This window comes from Molossus molossus, unplaced genomic scaffold (genome assembly GCF_014108415.1).
Source record: "Molossus molossus isolate mMolMol1 unplaced genomic scaffold, mMolMol1.p scaffold_m16_p_1, whole genome shotgun sequence".
NCBI lineage: Eukaryota > Metazoa > Chordata > Mammalia > Chiroptera > Molossidae > Molossus > Molossus molossus.
The window spans coordinates 200,370,800-200,392,883 of NW_023425344.1; the positions used below are offsets into that span (position 1 = coordinate 200,370,800).

The 22,084-nt window shown below is 41.8% G+C and overlaps 1 protein-coding gene across 5 annotated transcripts in view; it reads left to right on the forward strand.

Moving 5' to 3' along the window:
- The window catches only part of APH1B (aph-1 homolog B, gamma-secretase subunit), a 59,411-nt gene that overhangs the window by 26,619 nt on the left and 10,708 nt on the right, over positions 1-22,084 (forward strand). For 3 of the 5 annotated variants that reach the window (XM_036260778.1, XM_036260758.1, XM_036260767.1), the window contains exons 5-6: positions 3,201-3,328; positions 8,766-8,960. In XM_036260778.1, coding sequence (XP_036116671.1) covers positions 3,201-3,328; positions 8,766-8,933 — 296 coding nt within the window. In that variant the 3' untranslated portion in view covers positions 8,934-8,960. Of the gene's footprint in view, positions 1-3,200; positions 3,329-8,765; positions 9,055-12,762; positions 12,912-22,084 lie in introns of those variants that run through there. The other 2 variants (XM_036260748.1, XM_036260739.1) reach the window with 2 other exon arrangements.

Sequence of the window (22,084 nt, forward strand, 5' to 3'; positions counted from 1 at the left end):
CCAGGGCCTTAGTTGTAATTTTGATGTGGTTGTGGGAGGAGGCGAGTGCCGGGTTTACCTACACCGCCATCTTGACCGGAAGTGTGGCAGAATAGTTTAGATAGCCAAGCCTTGGTTCCTCTTGGATCTCTAACCAATTGCAGAGAGAGTAAACAATAAAATTCTCGTATTCTAAATAGCACATCATAATAGTAAAAATTTATGACGACCATGGGAATCAGCCAGAAACGAGTGCTATCTGAATAAATAAGCAGTCAAGTAGAAATGTACAGTGTTTTAATAATTGCCCAAGAGGTCCCCTGTAGATATTGTGTTAATAAGACAGTAAACTGACAAGATGGGGCAGAGTTCCATGAGACTGTGTTTTGTGCACCATGATACTCTCAGTGCCTAGAACAGTATCTGGCACAGACATAGACTTCACTTTGGAGAGAGTCAATCCATCACAGGTATCTTTTAGCAGGAAAGGGCCTTGCAAACAGAAATATGGAGTTAGAATTTAGAAGAAAGGTCAGGGCTAATGATATCTTGAGGATCCTTGTTTGAAACTCATCAAAGAATGCTCTTTTCGATGAGAATGAACTGAAAATTCCCTAAGAGCTGAACTCCAGGACTTGGGTGCATGATTGGCTGGTTTCATTGTTCATGGTAACGCATGGAGAGAAGGGAAAACATAAGCTGACAGATAGTTGACACATTCATGGTATCATTGCCTTCCCTTGCCATTTGATTGACATCTAGGTTTTAGAAAAACTTTACAGTGTGAACATTTGTGCCTGTGTGGATTGTAGTTTCTACTCTGTCTTTTCCGACATAAACTTAACTCCTGAGTATCTTCAGTGGTCATGCTTCTATATCATCACATCACCAGGTTCATCACTGGGATTAAAATATGTCATTTTAGTTAGGTCTACCAATGTCCCCAAGTTAAAAAATCCCTCTTCTACTTTATTTAAAAGTATTTACCATCATTTATGGAAACAATGGCATGCTATCACTAGATGTAACAACTTGCTTTTCTCCAACCACAATTGTTATGTCTTTTTAATATTGTTTTGTGTGTTTTTGATTCTGTATAAGTGAAATAAGTCATTTTTCCATGTTTTATCTCTCTACTCAGCGTTAATCTTGAGGCCATTTCTATTGTAGATCATATAGTATTCCATATGTGAATTTACTACAGTCTGTGTATTCTGGAAATGATGGACATTTTTTATTATTACAAATAGTGCTGATATCAATGGTCAAATACATGAGTTTCTCTAGAGCAGGGGCTCTCAGACTTGACTGTGTGTCAGAATCAACTTGAGGGCTGTTGAAACAGATTGCTGGGCTCATTGTGTCTGATTCTGGAAGTTCGGGGTGGGTCCGATGAATTTGTATTTGTAACAAGAACTAATTGCTTCAGAGTATTCTCCTGACTGTGGAATTGCTGAAGTGAAATAGAGTAAGTAGGTGATTGGATTGTTTTCCTACCAGCAGTGTAAAAAAGAATCATCAGACTTGAATTTTTGCCAGACTAGTAGGTGTTAATGGTATGTTATTGCATGGCCAACAAGAGGGATATCTGTATGCCTTTTTTTTTCCATGTTAAAACTTTCAGAATATGTGGAACTTCACCATTTTAAATAAAGAATTTTATCCAGGACACACACACACACACACACACACACACAATATTTCACAGGAAAAGCTGTGTGTGCTAATAAAACTTAATTTCAGTTGCTTAAGAATAACCTTAGATAATTATTGCAATGTTTAATATTTTTATTCTTCCATTTGGCCTTTAAAAAAATCCAAGGAGAAATTTTACTTTACTGAAAAGACTTGTTTAAAAAGAAGATACTGCCCTGGCCGGTTTGGCTCAGCGGTTAGAGCGTCGGCCTGTGGTCCTGAGAGACCCTGGTTCGGTTCCCGCTAAGGGCACGTACCTCGGTTGCAGTTTGTCCCCGGCCCTGGTTGGTCGTGCGGGTGGCAGCCACTCGATGTGTTCCTTTCACATCGATGTTTCTCTCTCTCTCTCTGTTCCTCTCTCTCCCTCCCACTCTACCTGAACAAAAAATGGAAAAATGTCCTCGGGTGAGGATAAAAAAAACAAAAAAAAATCTTATTAAAGCCCTGGCCGGTTTGGCTCAGCGGTTAGAGCGTCGGCCTGTGGTCCAGAGAGACCCGGGTTCGGTTCCCGCTAAGGGCACGTACCTTGGTTGCAGTTTGTCCCCAGCCCTGGTTGGGTCGTGCGGGTGGCAACCACTCGATGTGTCGCTTTCACGTCGATGTTTCTCTCTCTCTCTCTCCCTCTCACTCTATCTGAACAAAATATCGAAAAATGTCCTCGGGTGAGGATAAAAAAAAAAGAAGATACTCCTTTTAACTGAGAAAAGTCTCTCTTAATTAGTGCAGAAGGCTAATTTGAAAAGCTGATTAAATATAACAGTAGTTTTTTTTTGTTTTTTTTTATCCTCACCTGAGGACATTTTTCCATTTTTTGTACAGATAGAGTGGGAGGGAGAGAGACAGAGAGAAACATCGACGTGAAAGGTACACATCGAGTGGCTGCCACCTGCACAACCAACCAGGGCCGGGGACAAACTGCAACCGAAGTACGTGCCCTTAGCGGGAACCGAACCCGGGTCTCTCCGTACCGCAGGCCGACGCTCTAACCGCTAAGCCAAACCGGCCAGGGCTAACAGTAGTTTTTTTTGCATTAAAAAATATTTTTTTCTTTATTGATTTTAGAGAGAGAGGAAGAGGGGGGAGAGAGAGATAGAAACATCGATGAGAGAGAACATCAATTGGTTGCCTCCTGCATGCCCCCCACTGGGGATTTGGCCCACAACCTGGGCATGTGCCCTAACCAGTAATCGAACTGGCTACCTCTTGGTGCATGGGTCGATGCTCAATCACTGAGCCACACCGGCCAGACTTTTATTGCATTTCTCAGAGGAACTTCTTGAAATCCAGATTCAAGTTGACTAACAGGTTTACATTCTAGAGAAGCTGCTGCAGAGCTGACCCCTGGTTCAGAAATATTGCTTTCCAAGTGACCATTTGAGCAAATATGTGTCATGGTCTTGCAGGTGGCAGCTCAGCCCTCACAGTGCTGTGGTACCCCAAGAGCCTGTATACCATGAGCAGGTGTTCAGTGGGCTTTGGCATCTGTTGTTCAAATAACTGGGCTCTAATGGATGACTGTCTTTCAGCTTTCATGACGCTGGTGATCATACTGCTGCATGTGTTCTGGGGCATTGTATTTTTTGATGGCTGTGAGAGGAACAACCGGTACGCCCTTCTTGTGGTTCTCCTGACCCATCTGCTGGTGTCAGCCCTGGTGAGTATTGCCACTGTGCTCAGACTGGTTTTTGGAGTTCTAGTCCACATGTCTATAATGGTGGATTCCACTCTAAATGAAATACGTGCTTGTGGGGAAATGAGGAAAGTTATTTAAAAGAATGCTAGATGGATAAATCATCAGTCTTAGTACAGAAAAGCAACTATTAATTTGTTGATCTTATTAAAGACTTTTTTCTAGTGTCTTTTAATGAGTATAGTCAAACCTGAAATAGTCTTGCATTATGCTTTTTATATAACACGTCTTAAATAATTTCCATGTTTTTTTTTTAATCCTCATCTGAGGATATTTTTCTGTTTATCATCAGATAGAGTGGGAGGGAGGGAGAGAGAGAGAGAAACATCTACCTGAGAGAGACACATCGAGTGGTTGCCTCCCATATGACCTGACCAGGGCCAGGGGCAAACTGCAACTGAGGTACGTGCCCTTGACTGGAATTGAACCCATGACTCATTGGTTCACAGGCGGATGCTCTAACTGGCCAGAGCAATTCCCATGTTCTTATAAATCCTTTTAATATATACATTTTAATGGCTTTACATCATTACGTAAAAATTGTATTATAGAGTGCTTAAGTTACTGATCCCTTCTGTTTCTAGTTTTGGTTATTATAATGCTGTCTTGGACATCTTTGTACATGAAACTTTTAAAATATGTTGTTTCAAGGAATGGAGTTACAAAGTTAAATGGTATGAATACTTTTAAAGCCCATGATGCAAATTGCTAAAATACTGCTTACAGGGTTGTATCATTATTAATCTATCTGATCAATAACAAGAGTGACCATTTCACTCTCTTCTCTCTGACATTATACTAATGCCAGTTTTCCAAAGAAATAATGTTTTAAAAGAAAACTCGAGCCCGGCCGGTGTGGCTCAGTGGTTGAGCATTGACCCATGCAGTAAGAGGTCACCGGTTCAATTCCCAGTCAGGGCACATGCCCAGGTTGTGGGCCTGATCCCCAGTGGGGGGCATGCAGGAGGCAGCCAGTCGATGTTCTCTCTCATCAATGTTTCTATCTCTCTTCCCTTTTCCCTTCCTCTCTCTCTCAAATCAATAAAGAAAAAAACAAACAAAACTAACTTGTTTTTTTAAAAAAAAAAAAGAAAGAACGAAAACGTGACTAGATACATTTTTAAGTACTACTGAATGCCTTGGGTCTGACTTTTATTACAGTTTTTCAGATATTTGCATCAGAATTATTCCCATCACTGCCTTGTCCAGACCGTTGTTATTTCTCATCTAAAGTATTTTAAAGGATTCTTCTGATGGTGCCCTGCCTCATGTTTCCCTCCTCTCCATCCATTTAGAATTTATATCAGGTTTTCTTATACTGAACTCCTTGTCCTCGATCCAGTGTTACTGTCTCTCCTACTTAAAACCTTTCAGTGGTACTGGATACTAAAGTTACCCTTAATATGATGTCAACTATGTAAAGTCAAATCTTCATGGAAAAACAGACAGGAAAGAGAATGCATTAAAATATTAACAGTATTTATCTCTGGGTGGGTTCTTTTATTCTTTATAGTTTTTGGCATGTTCCAAATTTTCTACAACATACATTTTATAATCAGAAAGGAAGTTATGTAAAAAAGCAAATGTCTTTTGTCCTGCCAGTGTGTCTCAGCAGTTGAGCATCAACCGTGCACCAAGAGGTCGCCGGTTTGATTTCTGGTCAGGATACATGTCCAGGTTGTGGGCCAAATCTCCAGTGGGGGGCATGCAGGAGGCATCCAATCGATGTTCTCTCTCATCGATGTTTCTCTCTCTCTCTCCTTCTCCCTTCCTCTCTCTCTAAAATCAATAAAGGAAAAATTTTTTTTTTTAAAAAGCAAATGTCTTTCTTATGAATCCAACTGACCATTCATTTGACAAATATTTGAGTGCCCTCTATGTTCCAGATACTGTTCTAGGTGAACAAAATAGTGACCAAAACAAAGATCTCTGCCTTTATAATCTAGTGGGGAGGGAGTGGCAATAAACAATAGGCATAATAAGAAATTATATAGTTTGCTAGAAATTGATAGGTACTATGGAAGAAGGAGAAGTAAAGCAAGTTAAAAGGGGTCCAGAGTGTGGGAGGTGAAAGAATAGCAAATTTTTGAATTAAGTAGTCAGGATAGGCTTCATTGTGAAGGGGACACGAAGTGGAGTTGGTTATGTAGCTGTCTGGAGAAAGAGTATCCTGGACTGAACAGCTAGGGCTAGAAGGTTGAGCATGTCTTCATACATTTATTGGCCATTTGGATGATCCTTTTGTGAAGTGCCTGTTCAGGTCATTTGCCCATCCTTCTGTTGGGTTGTCTGTATTTATATTTTTGTTTTTTAGGGGTTCTATATAAGTTATTTAAAAGAGTTTTTTTTTGTCAGGTGTAAGCATTGCAAATAACTCTACAATGGGGTTGTCTTTATATTCTCCTAATGTTGTCTTTTTATGAACAAAAGTTATTTAATGTAGTCTAATCATTTTTTTATGGTTTGTACTTAAAATTCAGTGGATTTAAGGTATAAAATTATTCTGAAGAAGAATCCAGAAAATGCTCAGTGCCTGCCCTGCCCACAGATGCCTCTTGAGAAAAGCATTCTTTCTATAGAAGATGCTGCCTGCAAAATCAGCCTGTTTCCCTGGCCATAGCTTATAGGCAGGGTTGATGCCTTAGCCAGGGGCATGTGCAGGTAGGGTGAGGGGGAGGAAAGTGAGGAGCTTTGGCAGCACTCTCCTACCCCAGATAGGCAGAGGCGTACAGTGACAGACTGACCCAATCAGGTCCTCTCCTTTGTTAAGTGCAAATGCTAGGCTAGATGGGAACCTGTCTCCCCTCCTTACCCTGGCCTGGCAGAGGATCCCTCCTTCTGTCAAAAGTCAGTTCCTCCACTTGGGCTCTAGACCCATTTCTTTCCTACTCAAGGACTTACTCCTTTGATTGTACCCTCTGTCCTACATCACCAGCCTTTCCATCTCTTCATCAGCTTGCAGACATGTCTTAAGTAAAACTCTTTATTATTGTCTTCCCCACTTCTACCCACCACCCTTTACCCTGTTCCCCATCACAGCAAAACGTCTCAGAGTTATCCCCAAACATTGTCTTCACCTTCAACTTCTTCACTTCTCATACTCCTAGTCCAGTCTGGTTTCTGCTCAACCACCCCTTTAAAATTGTACTTGTCAGGATCGAAAGGCCCTCCATTTCTCCAAATCTAGTGATCACTGTTCTTTTCTCATCTCAGCAGCCCTTAAAAAGAGGTGGCCGCCTTCTCTTTGAAACGCTTTTCTCTTTTGACTTCTGCATCACACTGTCCTGATTTTTTTTTTTACCTCACTGTTTGCTCTTCTCAGACTTCTTTGCTGACTCTTTTTTAGTAAGTCAAGCCAATAGAGTGGTGTTGACACTTCTAATTTGCTCCTGTGATACTGAGCAGCACAAATAATTGATAAATGTTCTCAGGGCTTGGTCTTGACTTCTCTTCTCCCTTCTCTGTGCATTCATAGCCATGGCTTTACATACCATCTCTGTGTGTTTATATCTTTTTTTAGTCCAGACCTCTCCTCTCCCACACTCATATATCTAACTGCTTCCCTGACATCTGCCTTCTGAAATCTCATAGACATGTCACCCTTAGCATGTCCTCTTTGGACTTGATTCTCACCCACCACTCCAAGCTTGGTCTTTCTCAAGTCTTTGTTATCTCCTTAAATAGTACCACCATTTACCTAAAGCCAAACACATGGACGTTATTCTTGGCCTCTCACTTTCCCTCACATCCCATCCATCAGCAAGTCCTGTCAGTGCTCATCATCCGCTCTCCATCTCTGCCTCCACCCGCCTGGTCTGTCACCATCCTGTACTCTCCTCATCCAGTACAACGTCTTACTGCTTTCACCATAGCCTCCTTTACCTTTCTCTGCAGTTCTAAAAATCTAATCGCCATTCAGCTCCCCTTACCTAAAACACTCTGTGACCCTCCATTGCACTTAGTGTAAAATCCACACTTCTTACCAACATACTTTGTAGCTGGCCGCTGACTTCATCTCATGTACTCCCCACCCCACCCCACCCCACCCGCACATGGTTAACATCGGCTCTTCTCAGGCTCTGAGCTGCACCGAGCTCCTTTGGTTACCTCCCTCGGTCCACACAGGCTGGCTCACTCCTTTTTCTGTATGTCTGACTTTACTTATTATTTTTTAATCCTCATCTGAGGATTTTTTTTTTTCTACTTTTCTTCAGATAGAGTGGGAGGAAGGGAGAGAGAGGAAGAGGGAAAGAGAGAAACATTGATGTGAGAGGGACACATTGACTGGTCGCCCCCCACACGACCCCGACCAGGGCCAGGGACTGAACCGCAACCAAGGTACGTGCCCTTAACCGGAATCGAACCTTTGACTCTTTGGTCCCTGGGCTGACGCTCTAACCACTTAGCCAAACCAGCCAGGGCTGTATGTTTCACTTTATTTATTTATTTATTTATTTTTTTATCCTCACCCGAGGATATTTTTCCATTTTTTGTACAGATAGAGTGGGAGGGAGAGAGAGGAAGGGAGAGACAGAGAGAAACATCGACGTGAAGGGGCACATCGAGTGGCTGCCACCCGCACGACCAACCAGGGCCCGGGACAAACTGCAACCGAAGTACGTGCCCTTAGCGGGAACCGAACCCGGGTCTCTCCGGACGCAGGCCGACGCTCTAACCACTGAGCCAAACCGGCCAGGGCTGTATGTTTCACTTTAAATGCCACTTCCTCAGGGCCTTCCTTGACTACCCTAAGTAGATCATCTCATTCTTACCTATCCTGTCACCATCACAATTATAATTATTCTGATCTAGCTTTCATCATAGTTTGTAATTATTTAATTATTTGTTTTTCATTCATTACCGGTCTCCTTCTAGTGTATGAGCTCCATTGGGGTAGAACTAGGGTCTTCACCGTTGTGTAAGTCAGGACCTCTGGGCATCCCATTAGTGTTTTTAAATGAATTTTTGGAACCTACATCAATTTGCAGCTGAAGAAGAGGTGGTTCTGTTCCCTCATGTTCCCTTGAATACTAATGGTTCATGCTAAAGAAACTTGGGCTTGTCTAGCTTTTTTCCAAATTCTAAGAGCAAGTTATACATTTTTACATAACATGTATCTTCTGTTGGGTATTCCAGTAGATTCTGGCTTCCGATTACTTCCTAGGGTTGCCATTTGCATACAGCAAAGCACAGCTCTACGGGCTAGTGTCTGTTGACTAGGTTAGTCTGTGTGTCTTTGTGGATTCTGATGCTCCTCGGGACATGACATATGTCGTGTGTTTGGTGAAACACACCCCAGCTGTTAAAAAGTATTTCATATTTCCCTTTATATTTGGTGACTCCATATGTTTACTAAGCTAGCTGTTATTACACAAGCTGATTTCATTTTTGTTCTTTGCAGACCTTCATTAGTCCTCATTATGGAATAAGTCTACTGTCAGCATATACGATCATGGTGTTCATGGGCGTCTGGGCATTTTTTGTTGCTGGAGGCAGCTGCCGAAGCCTGAAACTATGCCTGCTGTGTCAAGACAAGGACTTCCTCCTTTTCAACCAGCACTCCAGATAACCTCCAAGAAACAGCACCTCTCAAACAGTAAGATACATCTTTAGAGGACACACAGCTGTGCCTTTTTCTAAAAATCCCTCTTCCTGGTAAAATTCAGTAAAATACGAACTCTGTAGACATGATATGGCTCTCACGCAGCAGCTCTCCAAGAGGGAGTGTGCATCCTGGCCGCACATGAGAGTCGCCTCGTGGGGAAGCAGAAAGAATACTGATTTCTGGGCCTCGCCTTCCAGGTGTAATTGGGCTGAGCATTTGGCACTTTTTAAAAGCTTCTTAGATGACTCTGATGTGAAGCCAGGTTGAGAACCATCCTTGTCCAAATAGGAACTTCCTGAGACCATACGTGAATAAGAATCAGATGTTTAGCTGTCTCCTGACTCACCTTATGCTGAATGGCAAATCCTGGTCAGCCTTTCTCTTGTTCACTTCTGAAGTCACAAAAGGCTGTGAACTGTTTTCATATACTTCACTATACCCTGTTTTATGAGAACATGGTAGGCTGTGCTTCTAAATGCAATAATAAATTACACTGACTTACTATGATAATTTTGCCAAAGTAAGCTATTGATTAACAAGCTGTATTTGTAATTTTTCCATTGTAGATTCTGCTTTCTGAGGCATTACATTGTTTTTGAGCATAGATTCAGTTTCTTTAACTAAAACCCAATTATTTTCTGACTTCCTAGGAAAGTATTATAAAACCAAGACTTTTTATGCAATTCTGTAATTCTTTCCTGAGTTTAAGGCTTTTCATGAGCTCTGCCCCCAGCTGACATCTAGATGCTGGGCTAGTTGAGGTGAATCCCTGGTCCTCTCTCGGAGCAGCACGCGGGCTGCCGAGTGACGTGCCCAGGGACAGGCTTCGCCGTAACTGGAGGACGTTGGTGAGGAAAACAAACCAAAAGGGTGGTGTCGACACCTAACTTGCTTCTGTGGTACTAACCAGCACCCCCACCCCAAAATGGTGCAGTGTGAAATTGGAAATATGTTTTCAACTGCCAAATTCATGCTTTTACATAATCTACCTAGTCTATATAGATCTAGTAAATGTCTGAGTTTTGGTAGCAGATACTTCATTCCTTTTATAGGGATACCAACTTCTAAACAACCTTTTTGATTTCCTTTATAAAGAGGAAATGCCAGTGAATTGTGCCTTTAGTCACTAGAAATTGTTCCCAGTTGATGGCTTTTAGGAAGCTGATGGTGTGAAATGGAAATTTTCTGCACACTGAAGTGATAACCTCAGCGAATCCCATATGTGCAGTAGAACATCCGAATGAAATCAGAGCAGCAGGGGCTGGGCTCCCAGTGACGTGGCAGATGGAAGAATCTGACAGACGGTAGCAGGGAAGAGTCATGAACTTGTTCAAAATTGAAACGTGGCCAGTATTTTGGGCTAGTCACTCATCATCATTCCAGGGACCAGAACCTTACATTTGAACTAAACCTTTCTCAATGAAATCCCCTCCTGTGTTTAAATTACTAGAATTTCTCAATCTAGGGATTCAGGAGCAGTGGTGTTTCTAGCAAGGCTGTAAATAGTCTCATAAGCAATTATAAGACCCCGAAAGTCTACTTCAGTACTAACACCAATGCTTCCGTTGGAGTTTGCAATTTTCTACCTTTATTCTAAGATTTTCCTTAGACTAGAAGAGTCATAGGAAAAGTCAAGAACATAGACCAAAGGGTGAAATTTACTATGCAGAGTTGAGGGGAACAAGATTTCCCCCGAACTGGGCTTTATTTCTTTGGAACATGGTATTTTTTGATGAACAGAATAAGAAAAAGACATAGTTGATTACTACTATTGACTTACAAATCTCTTAAGTGGATAGTCAGATAAAATATTTGTTGATCTGTGAAGTGTAGAAAAATCTGAGAATATTAATATTATTCATACGTGACCTCTAAGGATGTCCTCTGTGCATTGATAGTTTAATATTAAGGAAAGAAACTGAGATATTATAAAATCTCACTTATGAAAACTTCTCAAGTGAGAAGAAAATTTTCTTTGATGGTGAGACTGTTGTCTTAGTTCAGGAAGTTATTTAATAATCCTTAATTAAATAATCCTTAATTACCTATAAATAAAGGAACTTTGTGATCCAGATTTCTTGTAGAATGTGAGCATTGCCATAGTTAGTTTAGGCACTGTTGTTGCAAATAGCCTTATAGCCTCGCTTTGCCTGATGCCAAGGAAGCCCAGAGGGAGCATGTAGCCTTCCTCTGTTGCTGTATGTATATTGAGATGCAATTAAAAAATTTTTTTGTCTATAATGAGCTTTCTGATCCCTGATAGTATTTGGAGCGGGGCAGGTGGTGTTGATGTTGTATGCTCTCCACACAGAGCTTTCTCAGTTTGGAGAGAAAGGTAGGCATAGTAAAGTTGACCTTGGAATGTGAATAATGTTGAGCTCTTGAATATGTTGCCATGTGAATAGTAGAGATTGATTTTGTTGCTCTCTAATAAATTTGTATTTATTTTTAATTCATTTGAGTTAGTGGTAGTAACTGGAGAAGTATTGTTACCTCCGTCGTGGCCTGCCTAACTGGCAGGATATCCTCTTTAGGTGCATCTTAATGAAAACATAGCTGGAAGGAATAGATGATGATATCTGCAGACTACACAGAAAATGGCTTTTGTTCCGAAAGTTAATATCTTTATGCTCAAGCACATTTCAGTGTTTGCTGAGAGTGTCAGATTCATTAAAAAATGCTAGGTGTTCTTATCCATAGAGTGATAGCACTCTCAAGAAGTGCTTGAGAGCACTGCGTTAGCTGTTTCTCCTGGTCCCCGCCGTTCCTAATTCTAGGTAGACAGAGTAGATGTCGCAACAAAACAATTGTGAAGTGCTTTGCTTAGAGTACTTTGTTTATGATCGCAGTGTTTACATTTCTCATTTTGTAAAAGGCTTTTTTACTTCATTCTGTTAAATTTTAGTGTTTAGAAAGGTGGGTACTATCTCTGTGTACAATATGTATCATTTAATATGTTGTACTGTTGTTGTATATAGTTGTAATATCAGACCTTGCAGTCAAAACACAATGCAATAGACTCTTTCCAGACCTGTACTTTTTAGTGAACAATAAAAACATTGTTTGGCACTACTCATTTTCCAGGTTTCCTCTTTTTTGGAATAATGTATCCTCCAGTATCTGTTATTGCAGTTTTTGTCCTTTATAAAACTTGGCTGTACATTCTGTTACTTATGACTGGTCAGGTCTGAAGCTTTGTTCAAAGATAAATCTTTGTTATCTGATTTAAAATCAGAAGGCCTATTTCATTCTGTGTTTGGTGCACAGAAGCTCCTTGAGATGTCTTAAACCACATGGAGGAGCATCCTCAAAGATCCTGGAACCTCACTTTGAAAAATCTAAGTGTAAAATAGTGAATTTATAAAATATCATATAATCGTGGCTAAAGACGGGGGTTGATTGACAGGGAGAGTATCGTTTGATTTCTACCCAGTGACCCTGAGCAACCTATAGAGACCTTTTGTTTTTTTTCCCCTTGGTAAGGAGGCAATGTAACTAAGAGGTCGAGCTTGGCCTTTACCATCAGAAAGGCTGCACAGAGACTGTTGTGGCCTGAAACTCAGAACCATGCGATGCTTGTTCACTCCGCTTTGCAATGAGGCTGCTCCAGGTTTATGCTGACTGTTATTAGATGAAATATCCTCAGGGACCAAGGGCTGTTTGCTCCTAACTTGTAAGACAGTGGGAGAGGTGTACATTGTTCAGGTAACAGCCCAGATTTGTGTACACTTTTGTGGGCTCTTGTACACTGAAATTGTGGCTCTAGTTTAAGTGTTATTTCTTTGGTATTTAGTTGGAGCAGGGATATCCCTGTGACCAGCGTCACCACATGAGAAACCGCCAGTGGAAAGAAGTGTCTATTTTACCTTCACCTCATTGAAAATGCTGAAAAGAAGAAACTACTTGGCCTGGCCGGTGTGGCTCAGTGGTTGAGCATCAACCCATGCACCAAGAGGTCGCCAGTTTGATTCCCGGTCAGGGTATATGCCTAGGTTGTGGGCCCAATCCCCAGGGGGGGCATGCAGGAGGCAGCCAGTCGATGTTCTCTCTCATCGATGTTTCTATCTCTCCCTTTCACTCTCTTTCTAACATCAATAAAAAGAGAAAAAAAAGAAGGAACTACTTGACCGGCTTATGGTCTCAATCTCCGTGGAAAGATTGTGGTTTGACACACTGTAAGGTGACCATAATAGACTATGAGCCCTGAGCAGGTCCTGGCTTCAAGGCTCAATAACTTGTAGGTTATACTTGCTGCTTAAGTTTGGATAACTGTAAACCCTGCTTCTTCTACCAGTAGTAAAATTGTATGTTTTTCAGTGCTTGAGCACAATCGGAGATGGAGTTGACAGCTTTAATCAGGGCTTACCATGCACAGACAAAGGATGGAAAAGAAATAACAAGGTGGTAGAGATCTTTGTCCTCGTGGAACATTTACTCTAACTGCCCAGATTAAAACACATAAGTATTACTTTAAGGCAACTACAAAATGCACTACAAATTTTGAAATAATATAGAATAGTTCCAATACATAAAATGGTACTTAAAATTTTAAGAGTGGGTGAAGGACACCTGGGTAATGAATGTAGATCAAGAGGAAAAGGTAGGAACTGGGGACAACCCTGGGGCACTCAAATTGAGAGGTTGGAAAAGGGAGGTGGGCTTGTCACTGAGGAAAGAAGAAAAACCAGGAAAGGGTGGTGGCCTGAGAGCCAGGGGAAAGTATATCAAATGCTGCTGAATGATGAATATGGTGCAGAGTGAGAATTGATCGTTGCATATAGAGAGAGAGGTTTGCTGGGTGGTCTTGATAAAAGCAATTTCTGTGTCGGGGAGAAGATCTGAATGGAGTGGATTATAGAGATTGAGAGATAAAGAAGTAGACAAGGCCTGGCTGGTGCGGCTCAGTAGTTGAGCATCAATCCATGCACTGGAGGATATTTTTCTATTTATAGAGTGGGAGGGAGGGAGAGAGAGAAATATTGATGTGAGAGGGACACATGGACTGGTTGCCTCCTGCATGGCCCCGGTCAGGGCCGGGGACAAACCACAGCTGAGGTACATGCCCTTGACCGGAATTGAATGTGTGACTCATTGGTCCACAGGCTGACACTCTAACCACTGAGCCAAACCAGTCAGGGCAAAAAGAAAAAAAATTTTTTTTTAAAGAAGTAGGCAGGCACATAGAGTATAGATAACCATATAATTATAATAGGGGAATGGTATGATAACCTAAGGAGGATGTGGGGGCAAGGGGACAAGAGAGGGTATTTTTCTTTTTTTCGTCCTATACTATAACAACATGTTTATATAAAGAGGAAAATGATTCAGTGGGAAGGGAAACATTGATGATGCAGGAGAGAGGGGGAAGAGTTGTCAAAGCAAAGTCCTAAGGAAGGGATAGAATGGGAAATTTTGAGCATTAAGTACTTATTAGATAAGTAAAAATGTTTAAAATCAATGGCATAGCTTCTACTTAAGAAACTAGAAAAAGAGGAGCGAGCTAAAGCTAAAATAAGCAGAAGATAGGAAGTAATGAAGAGAATAGCAAAAATTAGAAGGCATAAAAACTGGAGAAAATCAATAAAACAAAACTCTGGTTCTTTGAGAAAAATCAATACACTTGATAAAGCTCTGGTCAGATTGATAAGGGAAAAAGAGAGAAGGCACAAATTATGAATATCAAATGGGAAGAGACATCACTCCAGATCCCACATTATTAAATAAAGAGGGAATATTATAAAAAACTTAAAGCTAATAAACACTTAGATCAAATGGACAAATATCTATCATGAATAAACATGTAAAAATTCTCAATAATGTTTTAGCAAATGGAATCCAGTAATATATAAAAGGTATAATACATATGACCAAGTGGAGTTTATCCCAATAATACAAGATTGGTTTAACATACAAATATCATTCAGTTCACCACATTAATAGACTAAAACAAACAAACATGATCACGTCAATAGATGCAGAAAAGTTTTAAACAAAATCTATCACTCTTTTGTGTTTTTTTAGGGAACTTTTACCTTTATTGGAGAATTTATGTATATTATTTAAAGACTTTATTTTCATTGTTGAAAGTATTACAGATATCCCCCTTTTTCCTCCATTGACCTCCTCCTCCTTTATCACTCTTTTTTTAAAAAATTTTTTTTCCCTTTTACTGATTTTAGAAAGAGAGGAAGTGAGAGGGAGAGAGAAATAGAAACATTGATGAGAGAGAACATCATTTGGCTGCCTCATACATGCCCCCCATTGGGGACATGGCCCACAATCTGGGCATGTGTCCTGACTGGGAATTGAGCTAGCGACCTCTTGGTGCATGGGTCAACGCTCAACCACTGAGCCACACCGGCCAAACACTCACTCATTTTTTGATTTAGAAAAACAACAACTTCTCAACAAATGGGACTAGGATAAAAAGGAAAAGGGAGCATCTATGTAAAACCTACAGCTAAAGCCATACTTAAAATGATAGAAGACTGAATATTTTCTCCACTAAGATTAGAAACAAGGCAAGGATATCCACTCTTATAACCACTTTTATTCAACATTGTAACTAGTGCAAATGACAAGAAAAATAAGTCATACAGATTGGAAAGAAAAAAATGCAATTCTTTATTTTCAGATGATATGATTATCAGTATAGAAAATTCTAAGGAAGCTACAAAAAGGAGACTAGAGCTAATTAGTGACTTTAGCAAAGTTATAGGATTCAAGATCAATAACAACAACAAAAATCATGTTTTTCTATACAAGCAGCAAAGAATTAAAAATTGAAATTGACTCTAGAACTAGTTTGCTTCTCAAACTATCTGAAGTGAAGAACTATTTTTCTTATTGATTTTTTTTGTTTGTTTTTTTAGAGAGAGGAAGGAAGAGATAGAAATCGATGTGAGGGAGAAACATTGATTGGCTGCCTCCTGCACGCCCCCCTACTGGGGATCAAAACCACAACCCAGGCATGTGCCCTGACCAGGAATCACACCAGGATGTCTCAGTCCATAGGATGTCGCTCAATCCACTGAGCCACACCTGCCGGGCTGAAGAACTTTTTTTTTTTTAAATGTTCTAATCCATCACAGATCAGTACTTTTGAAAAACACAACAAAAATGAGCTACTATAAAAATGTGATAAAGACATTTAAACTACAAACCCAAAATTGTTGAGGCAACAGAAACAAAATTACATTTCAGTAAATAAAATAAAAACAAACACAAGGTAAAAGGAAAGCATTATAAAAATGTACATGCTTGCCCTGGCCAGTTTTGCTCACTGGTTAGAGCATCGGTCCGTGGACCAGGGAGTTGCGGGTTCAGTTCCGCTCAAGGGCACGTACCTTGGTTGTGATTCGTCCCCGGCCCTGATTAAAGTCGTGCGGGAGGCAGCCACTCAATGTGTCCCTTTCACGTTGATGTTCTCCCTCTTTCTTCCTCTCCCTCCCTCCCACTCTATCTGACCAAAAATGGAAAAATGTCCTTGGGTGAGGATAAAAAAAAAAATGTACATGCTTATTGAGAATGTGTTTATAGGCAATTAATATAGAATCTCATTACACTCAAAACTTTTTGTTCTGTAATAACTGAACAAAAATTATCGTGAATGAAAAGATGATTCTCCATATTAAATGACTATTTAACACACTATGAAAGAATCCCAGTATATTAATATTTAAAATTTTTTAATGTGATAAATGAACTTGTATCCTGTGTGTTAATTTACCTGATTTCTACATTGGATTGATAACAATGCTACTTTCAGAGAATAAAACATATCTAAAATGTTTCTATGTTTACCCTGTTGGATACCAAAGTATACATAAATCTACAACAATGGATATGGATAGAAAGTTCCAGAACAGGCTGCTGTATAGCTGAGAATCTGGCATATAATAAAACTGGCATTTCGAATTAGTGGGGAAAAGGATCAGCTTCTCAATAAATGGACTGTTTAGTGATTTATTTTATTGTATTTGGGAGGAAAAAAGTAAAGCTAGGTTTTTTTTCCTTACTTTTACTATAAAATAAAATCTAGACATATTGAAAATTCAAATGCAAGAAATAAAGCCATAAAATAACTAGGACAATATTAGAATAATTTAATAATCTTAAGATGCAGAGTATTTCTCAGCACTGCACAGAGGCTACAAATCACAAAGGGGAAAAATGGACAGACTTGAGTACATAAAATTGAAAATTGCAGCTAGGATATCCTAAAACAAAGAAGACTGGGAGAAATATTTTTGGCATATATTACAAAGAGTTGTCACCTATGGTATACAAAATTATCAAAGAACATAATTGTAATTCACAAAAAAATGCAGTAGTCAATAAACATAAGATAAAATGCTAAATCATTAATAGAAGAAATACAAAACAAGCAAATAATTTTTAGATTACCATATTGTCAAAGAAGAAAAAGATTGACAATATCAAGGATTGTTGAGCATATGGTTGTGAGAAAGCAAATCAGTACAACCCTTTAGGTGGTCATTTAGCAAAATCTATTATATTTATAAAATTTTGAGGTGTGCATATTTTGAACCAGCAATTCCCTTTCTGGGAATTTATCCTATGTAAATACAGCCAAGCATATGAGGATCTTACTACAGCCTTGCAATCGTTGTAACGTGTCAGCAAGATAACCAGAGACGCACAGCCGAATTGTAAAGGAGCACTTCATTACACCGGCGGGCTGGAGAGGTACGGCTTCCCCAGATCCTCAGCCCTGATTCTTCTTGCTCCTCCGATTTTAAAGACAGATGCCCCATCCACCTTTTGCCCCCCCCCCCCCCCAGGACCAGTACAATAGTGGGTGTGACAGCAATTACAGAAGTCAAAATCAGCATTATTCACTGGGCTCATGATTTGAAGTTTCCAATACTTGGAAACTGCAAATACCTCCCAACACGTAGGGCAACTATAATCTTAGGCAAAATTTTTTGACTTCTAGGGGTAATTAACCTATTATTGGAAAACTATTGAGGAAGGTCCATTGATGATAAAAAATGGAGTCATTTAGTCGCCTTAGTCTCAGGCCCACTGGTTTTCCTGACAAGTCACATCGTTTACTTCGACTTAGTTTATTAGACATGACCCACAGGCTAGGAGTAAACATAATATAGCAAGAGGGTTGGCAATGGCGGATAATAGAGTTGTGAACCAATTTTCAGATTGTCGCCTTTTTCTTTCTTGTTCCTCAATATTTTTCCTAACTAGTGGTAAACTTGAATAATCCCTGAATTATTTGCATAAAAACAGCATTTTTCTCTCAGTGCAACACATAATCCTTCTTCCTTAAGAGATAAGAGGTCTAATCCTCTCCTGTTCTGTAGGACCATTTCTAAGTTCCCAGTTCCATTGGGGCCCAGGTCTGTAAGGATTTCCCTGAGCAGTCATAACCAGAAAAATCAAAGTCCTGATAAATGCAAGAGTCTTATCTGGAGAGGCCTGAACCGTCCATTTTGCTTCCCCCCCCCTCAGCCGGGAACGGTGCTGCCAGATTGGGATGCATTGACCTTGATATCCGTTGGTGCAGGCAGGATGACAGTATATAGTCCCTTCCAGGCCGGAGTTAGTGCCTGGGTGGTGAACTTCTTTACCCATATCGAGTTCCCAGGCTGGAAAGGGTGCACAGGGTCTGAGGTCGGCACAGGCAGGGCATCGCAGACGTGTTTATGGGCAGCTTTGTGGGCAGACTGCAGGGCCTGCAAGAACTATAAGAGGGCAAGGGGAGCAGAGTAGTCTAATTTTCACCGGTTTCTAAAGTAAATTTGGTTATGGTTTCCTTTAAGGTCCTGTTCATGTGCTCTATCTGCCTGGAACTCTGTGGGCGGTAAGCACAATTGAGCTTCCAATTTATATCTAACCCTTTAGAGATATCCTATGATTTCTTTGCTATAAAGGTGGGGCCATTGTCTGATCCAAGGGTCAGGAGTAGCCTAAACCTGTTACTCCCTTTAGTATATCCTAGACTGTTATTCCATTATCAGGGGCAAGCTCTCCCTCTCTCAGAATCCTATTTTCTTCCCTTCTTGAGTATTCCTCTAATGTCCTGTCTTTCTGTAATATGTATGTCCCTTTCTTTTATCCTTTCTTATCTCCTCTCTCTACAGAATCCTTCTTTAACTTACATAGACCCTCTGTGACTTTCCTCGTCCTTCCCCTGACATTAACCTGAGAGCTTGCTCCGTCCACCTGATGTCTGCACATCCCCCAGCTTTCATTTTCCTCCTCCCTACTCAGACCTACACATAGCTGCTTCCCTCTGCCTTCTCCCTTTCTCTGTGACCCTGGACATTACCTGTCTCTCAGGAGTTCAGTAAGCTTGGTGTAACCTAAGTGGGTAGTCTGGTGCAGCTGGTTGACTAAAGTCCGACCTAGAGCCTCTAGGACTAACAGCCTCCCATCAGGCAGTGACCATCATCCATTGAATTCCTTTATGGCTTGTTTCTGCTTGGCTAAGTCATTTTCTGACCTAGTGCATCTGGAGAGGCCCCACTGGTTTTAGATCTGCCTCCCAAATTTTCTGATCTGCAGCAGATTTTTCTTGCTCCATCAGAGAGCCTGGATTAGGGCTATGAGTTTAGCCTGTTGAGCTGAAATTCCCCTATTCAAGTACTGTGACCAGATGACACGGTCCTGAGTTACTATTGCTGCCCCAGCATACCTGATTTCTTCCTGGACATAATTGCTCCCGTCTGTGATGGCAGTGGAACATCCATGAGGTCTGTGCGGACCATCTGCACTATGTTGATTACCTCCAGGCAGTCCTGTAGAGGTTTCTCCTGGTCATCATTTGGAGGCAGGCTGGAAGGATTAATGGCCAGCACCTTGTGGAACTTGATATGGGGCTGGCCTGGAATTCCAGTGGCCAGGAATTGAACAATCACTGGAGAAGATCACGTCCGAGTAGAGGGTATGGGCACTTGGCATGACCAGAAACGAATGAGTCACAGTATTTTTTCCAAGGTCTATAGTGTTCTTTGAAGTCCAGGGGTAGATTAGGGGCCCATTGGCTCAGTCAGGACTGAGTCTGCTGCACCAATATCTAATAGGAAAGTAACTAGTTTGTCCCCTATTGTCCAAGTCAAGGACAGCTCTTTAATTTGTTCCTCTATACCTGACTTTGCCCTTATCTTTTCTATCCCTAATCGGGACCTAAGCCTGCCATTCTGAACCTTCATAGGGTGATCCTTCTCCATGGGCCCTGTTTCCCTTAAGGCTGCTACTATTACCTTTGCTATTCTTTTGTCTTGTTTTTTCCTAGGAGTGTCATTATTATTATATACCTTTTGAGCTATTTCAACCAATTGGGCCTTTAGGCCTAACAGGAGAACACGAAAAGTGTCCAAGGAAGCCCTCCCCCTGGCAGTATTTGGGTCCCACTGTGGACAGAGGGATGGGAAAATTTCCTCTGACCCCAGGTTTTTAAAAGGATGCAGGAAAGGGGAGCGTCATCCTAGCACACATGTTATTTGGGGCAGAGTATATTTCCATTCTCTCTAAGAGTACTTCGCACCCATGCCTGGGATCCCTATTTTCAACTCCTCAAAGTTCAGAGAAGCCTATTGGAAACTTGCTGCTGCCAAACCTGGGGCAGCAGACAGATGACCTACCTGGGCTGGCACTGAAGGAACACGCCCCTTCTGTAGCCTGACTGCCCTCCCCAGGGAACCCTGTGGCCTCCGGATGAGTGCCTGTGCGCCCGCCCACCACCCTACTTTCCCAGGATGAGGGGCTCTCCACACCGGACCACAGTCCTGACACGTGGGCACCATGCAGGACACACAGCGTAGCCCACCGGCAGGGACGGCCCCTGAATCACTTATTACTCTGTTAACTCCCTGTAGCAACCGACCTACAAAATCTTGATATGGCTCTTCGGGTCCTTGTCTGATGGATGTACAATCTAGCGAATAGTTCCCTTTTGTTGGAATCTCCTTCCAGGCCTTCAGAGCCCAAATATTATCACAGCTGTAGCGCAAGACAGTGGGGGAGTCTTTAAGGGACTCATAGCCTTTCTCAGCTTTCCTCGAGTCTTTCACTACACCTTGCTTCCCCACCTTATTAGCCTCCTGCACAGGATCAAGGCGATCTCTAATTAGGGCCCAAAGAATAAATGTTTGAGCCAGAAACTTGTTCGGGCCTTTTGCTGTATCTCTGCCTCGCAGGCACTTCCCTACCTTTGCCCAGATTTCTCTTGGGGCCCAGTCTGGGGCCCACTACCAGTATTTGTGCCCTAATCAGAACCTTCCTCAAATCCTTCTCTGAGAATGTTTCAATGTGCAGCCCATGTGCTAGGGCTGCTATGGTTAGACTAACCATAACAAAGTTGAAGGAGACACAGTAGGGAGGCGGACAAGGACAAAAACGAGGGAAGACACACAAGACAGAAACTTTGACTTCGTCCGCCTGGCCGCTCCCCTCGCGGGTGAGGACTCACACAGGCTTCGTAGCAAGCATCGTGCAGCACGGTCACTCACACACAATTGTATTCACACAGTCACACCCACACACCATTTGAATTTCCTTCCAGAAATTCCCTCTCCTGAGCAGCGCCTATGCCACTTGGGAAGTGATCAGTCTCCCCTTCCGCCCCAGTGGCGGGTCTGAATGAACAGAACTTTTCAGATTTGAACCAGAATTTGCCAGATTTGAACCCCACCTAACGTCTCAGGGGAATTTCCAGAAGAGGAGAGGCTGCGCAGCGTCCGGCCCTCTCACTCTCATCCAGATAGACCGGTCACCCAGAACTCGCTTCCGGAGGCTTTACCAGGTCTCCTTCAATCTTTTGGGGACGTCTTGGTGTCTCCCAGCCACTTGTCGGAAACCCAAGTAGGATCTTCGGGACCCTGGAACTCAGGGGGCACCTCCCCTCAGATCTGTAGGGGTCCAGCGGCCGAATCGGGAGAGGCTGCCCATCCTAGGTGTCTAGTCCTTGGTGTCACAACACACCAGGAATCTCGCTGGGGCCTCCAAATGTAATGTGTCAGCGAGATAACCGGACACGCACAACCAAATTGTAAAGGAGCGCTTCATTCTCGCCAGCGGGCTGGGGGGGTTCAGCTTCCCCAGATCCTCGGCCCTGATTCTTCTTGCTCCTCCAA